General features: G+C 37.8%; 1 protein-coding gene across 4 annotated transcripts; it reads left to right on the forward strand.

Moving 5' to 3' along the window:
* Window positions 1-364: 364 nt before the first annotated feature.
* LOC106622573 (uncharacterized) lies at window positions 365-7,658 on the forward strand. 4 transcript variants are annotated; one of them, XM_014241794.3, is made up of 7 exons: window positions 365-750; window positions 1,296-1,776; window positions 1,840-2,132; window positions 2,216-2,673; window positions 4,317-4,702; window positions 4,772-5,483; window positions 5,546-7,658. In XM_014241794.3, the coding sequence occupies exons 2-7, from the start codon at window positions 1,334-1,336 to the stop codon at window positions 7,166-7,168; spliced, it is 3,915 nt and encodes a 1,304-aa protein (XP_014097269.3). In that variant the 5' UTR covers window positions 365-750; window positions 1,296-1,333; the 3' UTR covers window positions 7,169-7,658. The 4 variants fall into 4 exon arrangements, with proteins under 4 accessions (XP_014097269.3, XP_014097270.3, XP_014097268.3 ...); XM_014241795.3 differs by having other exon boundaries at window positions 365-743; XM_014241793.3 differs by having other exon boundaries at window positions 365-717.
* Window positions 7,659-12,159: the final 4,501 nt, after the last annotated feature.

Genomic DNA, 12,159 nt, shown 5'->3' on the forward strand with positions numbered 1-12,159 from the left:
ACCTTCTCTATTCATTAACATTCTCTGGTAATAATTGTCATATAGCAAGGACAAGAACCGTGGCACTCTCTTATCGACATAATGAGATATAATTAATACAAGTTAAATAATTAACTACAAATCAAAGTCTGAACTGTAATTTTAAACATTAAATAGCATTGGAATGCTAGAACTATGTCTAAGTAAAATCACCTTAAGTGATTTTAATATTTTATTATTATAAATAAAACTATTTTAGAAATAATATATGACCAAAGGTTTATTAATTGATGTTCCCATGTTCATATTGAACAAACACCTGTGCATATGTCACCCAACCCCATTACTGTGCAATATGGCAACATTGTGCCACCACCTTCATTTAGCGCAATCAAGTAACCACCGCTCGCCGCAATTCGCGTATTCAATGAATTGCATTGCAGTAGATGGTCGGAATTTCTTGCGGTTGTAGAGAGTAGAGGAATTTTAATTTTTCTAATTTGTATTGTTTAAAGTGAAAGGCTAGATTTAATTACTTTAATAAATAAACAAGTCGTTTAAAACTATCGTTAAAGCAAAAAGCGAAAGTGAATCCCTAAGTGTATAACTGGGTTCGGTGAACAAAATTTTATCTATTGCGTTGTGATGTAATCGCGTGTGACTTCGTTCAACCCACATTTTTTGGATCTAGCAGATGATTCCTCAAGTGTTACTTCATTTGATTGTTGTATTGTTTTGGTGCGTTGTAGGCGGCAAATTAGCTTGTAAATAGTAAATAAATAAACTACCTTAACCTCATTTGGACATAACCTCGTAAATATTGTTTGGAAATGGAATTTTTGTTCGATTAATTATAGTTGGAATTTTGTTAGTGATGTTGGGTAGGCAATGATATGCAACTCGACTTCAATATGCGGCGGCCATTGTCGATAATGCAGTAAAAACTACAACGAGAAAGGCTAGAAAGAGATCACTGATGTCATAAAATAAATGGGACTGGAAAAATTGCCAGTGCTACCGACTGTTTGAAAATATGTACTTAATTGGAATACGATATTAATGCCAATTAATTAAAAATAATTTGCAATAATTCATTTTATTAACTTCATATTCATAGATAAATATTAGGAAAACATTTAAATTACTCTTTTAACTCAGCAGATTTAAATTGTAAAAATAAATATAATTTGGTTTTACCGGTTACGAATTATTGGCAACGTTGAAATTGTCTCGTGGTTTATTTTTCCAAACCTTAGTGGGGGTTTGGATAAGTTAAATTAATTGTTTATTTTGTGTTTGCATTGCTGTTATTACAGAATTCGTTGTAAAGTGTCAAAAGCAGATTAACAGTGTAATGGATAAGCAAACCTTTGGCATTCAATGGATACAAGATCGGGGTGATCTTAAAACAACCAATGGGCAACTGATTGTAAAGCCACAAATACCGTCTGAAGATGATCTGGCTCTGGCCAACGATGAAAATGGTGCCGACAGAGGGGTCTATCACTTGGTCACTGGTAATGATGATGATGGCGGTATACCAAATGAAGTTGACATTGATCAAATAGCTGCTGAAAACTTAATATTTATGGCGCGCGATGGTCAAATGGTAGCAGAGATAATTGATGCCAGTACAGATGATAACGGTACCGTCGTCACTTCAGATGAGATTGACTGTTCGGAAGTGTTACAGCAAACTGGAAATGGATTCATTGAGAGTTTTGTCGATACTACACCACAAATGGTAACAGAAGAAGTCATAACGGACGACTGGGTGCAGCACCAAGGCGAAGAGCGGTAAGTTATAATGAATTGCAAGTTGGTTGAAAATCGTTAAGCACTTCAGCCTTATATTTGCAGTGTGGAAATACCAGCCGATCAAATAATTTGTTCTGGTTCGCAAGATTTACTGGATATGGAAGTGCCATTACCGACTGTTCAGGACGAATATACTACTTTACGTCCATACCCATGTGATTTCTGCAGTCGCCGTTTCCGAAAAAAAACAAGTTTGATGAATCATATAGTTGCACATCAGAATGATCGGCCACATTTGTGTAAGCTTTGTGGCTCCCGATTTTTTCGTCGTTCTGATCTCATAAATCACCTTAGAGCACATGCTGATGCCCCGGATCCTGAATTGGATATAGAATGTTCGTATTAACTTTGAACTAAGAGCATGCGCTTAAATAAATACATATGCATATTATTAAACAATTTTTTTTTTACTCTTTAGTTACGAACTTTGTCGAACATGAACAACAGCAGTTGCAATTACGACAACCTAACGATCACTATTATGAGCAAGATTGGACCACGCATATAAATTCCTTGCAACGTGGCGAAAAATCTAGTCGGAAACCGCATAATGTCAGCGGAAACAGTTCATCTACCTCAACATCCACGACAACGGGTCGTGGTCGTATTAGTCGAATAAAACCAAAGGAAGAAAGTTATGTTTTGAATGAGCCACATGAAAACGAAACAGTTGGGTTGTCGAATTTGATTAATGCATCTAGTGCTTTTGAAGACTGCCAACAACTACAGGCCTCCACTGCAGTGGTGAAATTTACACAGAATCAATCACCAGCCCATCAAAAGAGCTTCCCCGTTATCGATGAAAGTAAACCATTTGTTTGTCAACAGTGCGGATTGGCATTCGCACGTGAGAAGGCAATGCTCGCCCATACCAAGGTGAGAATGATAATGATAATGATAACATTTTTATACTCTTGCAACATGTTGCTACAGAGTATAATAATTTTGTATTATGGAGTTATGTATATATAAATGATCAGGATCACGAGAGGAGTTGAATTTCGAAAGGCTGTCTGCACGCCGTCTGTGCAAACTGTAACTAGAGTAAAATTTGAGATGTGGTAAATTTGGTACACGTGTTCTTTGGCTTAAAAGTGAGTTCGAAGATGGGCGTACTCCAAACCACGTCCACAAATAGATAAAATCGAATCAATACTAACCCTATCTCCCATATAGATAGATAGAGCAAACCCCAGAACATCTGCTAGTAGACTGCGTAGCAGTCTGTAGACGTAGAATTAATCCCCTTGAATTCATGTTTCCTAATAGGGATCACATCGTCTCACTAGCACCTAGCAATATATTGGAGTTCATTAATAGGCTGGGGTGAGGTGAGTTGTTGTGACTTAGGGGAAGGCACAATAGACCATTGGTCGCGGTGCATACCTCTATTCAATATATCTATCCATTTATAAAAGATTTTCAAACTTCCGGTTGGTCTTATACCGTATATATCGGTCAATATGTAAGATATCTTAACAAAATTAACCATGTATAATATTGGATATTCTGAACATGATTGGGGTTGGTCTAGACTTTAGTTTTAAGCTCATATCGTATATTTTACACGTCAACTCAATACATTAAATTTATCCTTAAGTTAAGTTTATGTCAGATATATCATTTGAGGCTGATTTTAATATAATTTTCGCTGACGACAAGTAAAATATTGTTATAAAACTAATTGAGTCTACGACCTATAATATAATTTAATAAAATTCCAAATTTGATCGTAATTCATTAATGATTTCGTCAAATAATGAATGCTGAATTCTTTCGAGACATTTTTTAATATGAAGTTTTACCAATACCTGAAGATATATCCCCGGATATGATCCTTGCAAGTTGCAAGAGTATGAAATGATCGGTTACACCCGAACTTAGCACTTCCTTACTTCTTTTAATACGATTTTTCGGCTTAGAATTTTTTATGCCCTAAACAAGGTATATTAAGTTTGCCACGAAGTTTGTAATACCAAGTAGGAAACGTAGGAGACGCCATAAAATATATATGTACACATAAATGATGAGCGTGACGAGCTGAGTCGAATAGCCATCTCCGTTGTTGTTGTTGTAGCTGCAAAATTTTGCCGAGTTTACAGTCCTTGGCGGGTTAAAAAGCCGGGTCCGTTCCGATTACGTAGACCCGACTGTCGTGGAAACGGAGTCATGTCCGTCCTTTTGTAAATATACGAACTAGTCCCTCAGTTTTAAAGACGTATTTTTCTCCCCAAGAAGCTGTTCATTTGTCGCCACTATGCATATATGTAGCTGTATATTATCTGAACGACCAAAAGCAACTATTTTTTTGAGTATATATTTTCACGATATTTGACACGGATTATTGTCTACGGTTAAGGTACATCTCCCAATACAAACTGACCGATTTAAATCAAATTCTTGTATGGAAAGTTTATTTTTTTTATTTTAAGGGTGCAGCCGAATTTAACGTTTTTTCTTCTTTATATTGCAAATATAATATTATAAACAGCAATTAATAGTAACTATTTTCCTCTTAGAATCATAGTGAGGATCATCCGCATGAGTGTAACCAATGCAATGAGATGTTTTGGGATGCAGGTAGTCTCCAGGAGCATCTAAAAACTCATCAATTTGAAGATAGCAACTCGGAATACGACCCCGACGAAGCAGAGGCTGAAGAAACTCAAAGTGAATCGGAATCGGAACGCTTGTATGGGGAGTTCTACTGTAGTGAATGTGGTATGTCATTTCATAGAGAAGATTTGCTGCGCAGACACTCCAAAATACACACCAAAACTATTGCTGAATGTGATATCGATAACGATAAGGATCGACATTGTTGCAACACATGTGGCGAAACCTTTGCCGAGGCCTTAGATTTACTGGCGCACGCTGAAATACATGCGCGTTACCCACCCTATAAGTATGTTCATATTCATAATAACCTAAGTAATGTTAAATGGAGTGTACTAAATAATTATCTTTTTGGCAGGTGTGTTCTTTGTGGCGAGACATTTTTCGAAGAGCTATCGATTAAACGTCATCTGCAGTCAGTGCACCCACACGACATGACACCGAACTCATGTATACTCTGTGGCAAAGAATGTCGCGATCGTAAAGCTCTAATAAAGCACGCCTGGGACCATTCACGCGAAAAATGTCATTCGTGCTCAAAATGCGGCAAAAACTTTCACAATAAGGCACGTCTGAAACGGCACATGGCGTCTCATCGTGATAAGTCGGTAATCTGCGATGTCTGTCAAGAAGAATTCCCTGATGGTCGCACACTTTCCAACCATCGACACTCGCATACTAATGCTTCAGGTAAACTGTTTCCCTGCCATGAATGCGGCAAAACTTTCGGTTCGCGTAGTTCTCAACAAATACATGTGCGCATCCATACCGGTGAGAGACCTTATGGTTGCCGCTTTTGTTGGAAGGCGTTCGCTGATGGCGGAACATTACGCAAACACGAACGTATTCACACTGGCGAAAAACCGTACGCTTGTTCGGTGTGCTCACGGGCTTTCAACCAACGCGTTGTGTTGCGCGAACATATACGATCGCACCACTCGGGATTGGATGCAAAACGTAATACTTACTACTGCACCGTGTGCTCAATGGAAATGTCGTCGTCTGGTGATCTCGTGCAACATTTAATACAGCACAGTGATATGAACACAGCCATGCAGAGACAACCAATTGTAAGAAACAACTATCCAATGTTATTAATTCACCATATATTCATTTTGTCTTTATCTTTCAGACGGGCCCACGTAAGTACAAAAGGCGGCGAAAGTTGAAACCTCATGAAATCGCACGTCTGCGGAGGGAAAGCCAACAAAATGGCAATGGAAGTGATATCGAGCTATCAGACTTCGATATGGATAATGTAGATGACCTCTTGGGTATTACGGAACCTATTCCTGTCTCCAAAACGTCAAAATCCAAACGTAACAAAGTTAAAGACAACATCAATAATAATTCTTTGATGAAGGAAGGAGTAGATGGTGTTATACTACCAGATAATGATCTCCTTGTCGTGCAGTCTAGGAAGCCGCGTTATAAATCGACGGGTAGTAACTCCGATACCTTGTGGCAAACAAAGCTCATCAATTCCAATTCACTACTGTCGAATTTAGAAAATACTCTGCAAAGCATCGACACACTTGTTGTGGGCTCGTCGGTTGGCGGTGTCACACATTTAGATGCGGAGGAACGCAAATCGAAGTACAAAACGGGTAGTGAGATTAGTACTGGCGGCGGTTCACAACGCACTCAGGAAGTGCAGATCAACAAGAATTATAACGCGAATAAAGCGCGTAAACGGACCACCGAAAAAACATCGACTTCGAAGGTAACGCGTCCACGCATGATCCATACGGAAAAATTGTTTTCCACCTACAATGAATATGGACGAAAACGTTCCAAAACAGTCATAACACATAGAGAACAAAATGGGCTAGATTTATTGCGCTCTACCGGTCGCTCGATGGTCGATGACTATGAAATTCTCTCACCTGCCACTGAATTGCCCCGTCAAATTAGTTCAAGCCCACCACGAATTAAAGAGGAGATAGGACAGAATAACCACGAAGAAACGTCACACCAGCAACGCGGTTTGCAATATGACACACATGTCTCAAATTCTTCAAGGAACGTAGATCTTTATGACACACAATTCCTTGATGCAGCTTCGATGCTACGTAAGGAAGCCTACGAAAAATTCAACCCGAGTATTGTTAATGATCTCGAAGAGATTTTGCGTTCTCCCATCAAATGTGATCGTGCAGAACGCCATCGCTTTATAAGTGAGTCTTCCACGCCGTTTCTCGAAGATGAGCAACATAATATGATTAAAATCGAACCAACATCTCCAGATTTGCGTGAGATCGTTGTTGGTGTCAGCGGCTCGGCTGGTGTGAGTGCAAGTGGTGGCAGCGGCAGCAGCAACGAACGTCGTTACGCACGCAGTGCACGCAATCGCATCGGCACTATAAATCGAAAATATCTCGAATTTGAATCGGAGTTGCAAACAAATGGTTCAACACGTCATCAAAAGCGTAGCGCTACAACCGTTAACGGCAGCAGTACGAAAAGTAAGCAATCCAAGAACAACAGACGTGAGAAAAAAGAAATTTCCGTAATCAACCAAAGAACTACCACATATTCTTCAACTTACGGCGGCTCCCTGAGCACTACTAACGACTCATCCTTCTCTTCACTCTCGCCAACGGACGGCGTAAATGCGATATCAGCTGTAGCAGCCACGTCACAGACAGCACCAACGCAACCGGAACGCAAAGTGCGGTACTTCGAGTGTGAAATGTGCTCGGCCGTATTTCCAGATCGAGCCCAGCTGCTGGATCACGTGCCTATACATATATAAAGATTTCAAGCCTTACCATCATGTGAGTAGCGAGTGGAGGAGCGAAATAGCTCATGTGCTATTTGAAATAGTACCACTTCACCTTTATATACACACACACACAATTTATGCACGCGTACAACACGGAAGCGTTTGCATTCACAATTGTGCAACATTTTTATTTTCTAGTGAACTTTAGTTTTAATAAATTTTATTATTTTATTCGTCCATTCGGTATCGCAAAGTAATTACTAAAGATGAGAATAGAATTAGCTACGTTTGACTAAGCTAACGTTACCATTTATAAATAGTGCTAAAACAATGTATTTTAGTTTGTAGTTAGAGAAAAGCAAAACACCCACTACCTGCTATATTTAAACTCATTTTCTTAAACATTTTTATATACATATTCATGTGTACATTTGCGAAAGCTAATCCCTCAAACCCTAAGTGACTAATGATATGATTTAAAAAATAAATACTTGAAGTGATTTTTCAAAGAATGAAACAAGACGAGTTTATGATTATTTATAGGTATTAATCTAGGAGCATTCTGTTTCTGCTTAGATGCAGTTAATTTATTAACTTACGTATTAACGATACCTCGTGATTTATTGATTTATGTAGATTGGAATTTGCGAAACTTCATCAGATAATTATTTTATATTTTAAATACAATATATTACAATATTTATAATAATTCAATATTATTATTGGCAGGAAGAGCCGCGCCGTTGTTGTTGTAGCGGCAAAAACACTCCTGAAATATTTATGAAGAATGCTGCTGAGTTGACAGTCCTTGGCTAAATAAAAATTCGGGATACGAAGACCAGACTTTCGTGGGAACGGAGGTACCATAGGTACCTATGCTCTTTGTACCAGAATGACTTGGCTTTTATATGCCCGAGAGTCGGTTCAGTCGTCTATCTCAGTTAAGACTGGATGGGATATTCTTCGTATTTGTTGCGTTAGGCTTTGGGAAAGCTTTCTTAGAAGAAGAGATTAGTCTCGTAGCTATAGATGTAAAAATATGCTGAATTGCTATCTAACATCGAAACAAGTGATTAACACTGGATTTATGAATTCACGGTCAAAATGAAACAACAGTAAACTGTTTGGATATTTCAAAATGAGGCTAATAATAATTGAATAAAATAAATAGGAGGTGGTTTTGTCGATGTTGGAGTTTTGTGTTCCGTCAAAGGTCTTGCCAGGTTTGCTCCTGTGATCGTCGATGTGGACTCGGTCGATACCATGTTTTCTTGGCGGGTGTTCGCGCTCTTTTATGACTGGTGTTAATTATAACACTCACTGCTCCTTTTGCGAAAAAACATTACTGTACATCGCTTTTGTTCACGTCTTGCTGTGATTTTTCTTCTCCTTTGGGGTTTTGGTTAACTGGTGTATGCACTAATTAAAATAAAAATGTTCAATGCAAAAAATTTTGAAAATGCTGCTTTTTCCAATTGTTAAGAGGGGTTTTTAATTGTTTTGTCTTAAAAATCAATCAAAATTGACGAAGTTATGAGTAGTTTTATATCTGTCCTTTTAACGTTTTACAATACATTAGATTTCAAAACTTTAGAGCCTTTTTTCAGATTTGTTACAATATCAAATTAACTGGGCAAAAGGATTATTTATTATATATTTGTACCATTGGATTTTATTTTATAGATTTTTGCTGTTTCCTAAAAAAGTCATAAAAATGGGCCTTGTTTTATGCGAATTAACACTACTCCCCCCTTAAGCAACCACTCGAAGCTAAAAGTTTGACCAAACTCATGCATTAAACCAAAATTTTAAATCATCCTCACATCTGACACACATCTGTTGCCTTTTTGACCAACAATACTACTCATATAAAAGAATCCTTTGATATAGTAACATAAAATCTATACTTTTGTAACGGATTTCTCGATAAATCGTCTACCTTGTAACTCACACTTGAGTTCGATCACTGGATTGTTAAATAAAAGTCCCATTTTAATGGCTATACACTTTTATTTATTTCTAATTCCAACAACTTAACACTTATTGCTCGTTATTCGAGTTAACAACTTATTGCTTATAGCTCAACTGCTCTTTTCACGGTAACACTCTAATTAGAAATGTGACTGCTGCACAGTCCGGCAGCCCTTATATATTAGATCTTTAACAAAAGTTTGCCTCTAGAACGTTCCGGCAACTACAAATTCGCTGCCTAGTTGATTCTGGCAATTTATTGTCGATTCGATTTTGTTCTTTCATCCGTGTTCGTCACACTATGTATATAGACCGGGTAGGGCTGAGCTCAGGCTACTACCGGGGTCACAGCTGGCGGATAGTAGTCGGTCTACATTAAGTAGGTTAGCTGTGAATAGTAATACGCAACCCCCGACCAAGAGCTGCAGGAGACGAGCGCATGGCTCAAAAAGCCTAATGCGCCCTATGAACCTCCGACGAAGAAGCGAATAGATGCCGCCTTTAAATAAGCGTCCACAACAACCACCGAGGCAACAAAGCGACGAGGGATCAATCCAGCAGTCAGCACTCAATGTGCATAGACGTCAGAAAAAACTTCGAGCAAGCGCCCATCATAATCGAGGCCGATATGATTCTCATTATGGTATACTGGAAACCCGTAACGGATTAGTTAGACGAAGGGCTGGTGAGAGCATCATTCTGTCACCTCGGTAGGTAAGAGTGACATCTCTCCGGAATGGCTGACAGGTAGAGCTGCAAAACAATCGATAATACTATCGATAGTTTCATTTTCGTCTCACTATCGATAGTTTATTTTGACTATCGATGGTTTATGCTTTATCTAGAATTACCAACAATTTTCATAAAATTGCTAAATTTCATTTAATATAGCTACATAATGATACGAAATGTGAATGCAAATTTTGGACATGGTAGTCATAACATCTACTTTTCATTCATCACTTGGTTCTGCACATGTGGTTTCAAATTATATTATACACTTTAATGAGGTGTTGGATGCGTTAGAAGGAATGTTGCGTAAATATTTAAAATTACACATAACCTCACTTATACATACATGTAGCCGCAATTCGGAATTTTTGATGCCAAGGTTTTCCAGTATTTTAATAAGCATTAAGAACCGTGGAAAAATAAAAATTGTAAAGAAACATCTATTTTATTTAGTAGTCCTGATTTTGGAGAAAAAAATTATGAATTTGCCTTCAACATTAATTATTATTTTAAAAGATTATTATTACATTAAAAAAGATGTAATCATAATTCTTGATTAAATGCTTGGCATTACATTTTTTTTCAATCGGGTTTGTGGTTTAAATGTTTTTTTAATTTTTTAGTCCGGTATTTGGGATTGTAAAATAAAAAGAAATTTAATTTAAATGTTAATTCAATTCTTTTTTTTAATGCATATTTGCAACCCTGTCTTAAAGACACAAAAAATTGTAAAATTTTTTTGTTTTTGTTGGTGTTTTTATAGAAAACTATAGAAAACTAAAGCCTAAATAAACCATGTATAAGTGCAAAAAGCTTTATTAATAGGTATACATATTATTGGTTTTGTGAAATAAAAGTTTTATAAAAGTTAATAAGGGATGGTGCTATCCTGTAATAATCTTGGACAATTTTAAAGCGTTGTACCAAAGTGAAACGAAACATGGTAAAATGCAAACCTTACTGAACCCACTGACCAAATTTGACAGAAATCCGTAAACAAACATGGCTGCGACGAGCAGTAAAAATCACGTCCTCCTTATTGGTAGAAGAAATACAGAGTCGGAGAAAATGTTTAACCAGGCTATATTGCTAATATCAGATAGGAGAACGGCACTAAAGCAAAAACAAGTGCATTTTTGAGGATTAAAGTACTCTACCGAAACGTATTTTAAGTAAACATTTCTTTATGTCATATTACATCTGTAAATGTATAAAAAATGTACCTTTTTATAACTGTCAGCTCTCATAGCAGTTCATATAGTAACATGAAAAATGTTATATGTAACTTTACAAATTATTTTGCATGGATGAAAAAAAAGGAACACCCCGGGCCAACAACCTCTAAGCGCCGCGCGATAAGCCCGGTGGAACCTCGTGAAACAGTGCGGCCACGAAACTATAAGGACGGCCAGTGGCAAAAAGTTCTACCTTAAAGAAATAAGAAGCCCCAGGCCGATGGAGGAAATGTAACGGAAGTACCTAAATATATAGAAGTAAGACCACAACAGCTGCAAATCCGAGAACAAATAATAGGATCAAGCGACAATCAGAGGCAGGGATAATTAAGCCAGCAGAAGGCAATAGCTAGCCGAGGTCCTAAATAATATCTGAAACAAAGTGAACCTAAAAGAAGCAGATGATAAGATCGCAAAATAAGAGCCGGGGCGATACTATTAGAACTGGAGAAGGGCAAACTACAAAGGCCAGCTTCATACATAAATTCCAAGAAAAGCTCAACGAGATTAAACACACTGCTAGATCTATAGAGGGCCATCTTTTAACTGTTACCGGATACCTAAATTCGAAAGCCAGAGAGTGGGGTATGTGAACATCGACTCGAGAGGCAAGCGCATTCTAGATACTGCTGCGCGGTTTGGTCTAACAGTGCTAAACACAGGAGACGCAACCACGTTTAGAAGACCGGGGTTCGAGGAAACCACACTAGACATCACCCTATCATCAGAACGTATGTATGAAATGGAGAGTTCTAGAAGTATACACCGGTAGCGCTCATCAGTACATTTCCTTTACGATTGATACCGGCATCTACGCTAAACACCACAGCAAAAACACTAGCACTCGAAAATGGAACGTTTCGAAATTAATCTCCGCAATAGACGAGCAGAACCCATCTAGCTCTCCCAAAATCGCAAGGAAAATTATCGAACACACAATACTTAATACAACAAGAGCCTGTAATAATTCAATGCCCAAAGCTTCCAGCAAACATAAAGCAATGGGGTCCACATATTCAGTACCTAGTGGCTGAACAATTTTGGTTCGATTTAGACAATTTTTGGTCACAAGGTGGCATACTT

Source organism: Bactrocera oleae, chromosome 2 (assembly GCF_042242935.1).
Source record: "Bactrocera oleae isolate idBacOlea1 chromosome 2, idBacOlea1, whole genome shotgun sequence".
In the NCBI taxonomy this organism is placed as follows: domain Eukaryota; kingdom Metazoa; phylum Arthropoda; class Insecta; order Diptera; family Tephritidae; genus Bactrocera; species Bactrocera oleae.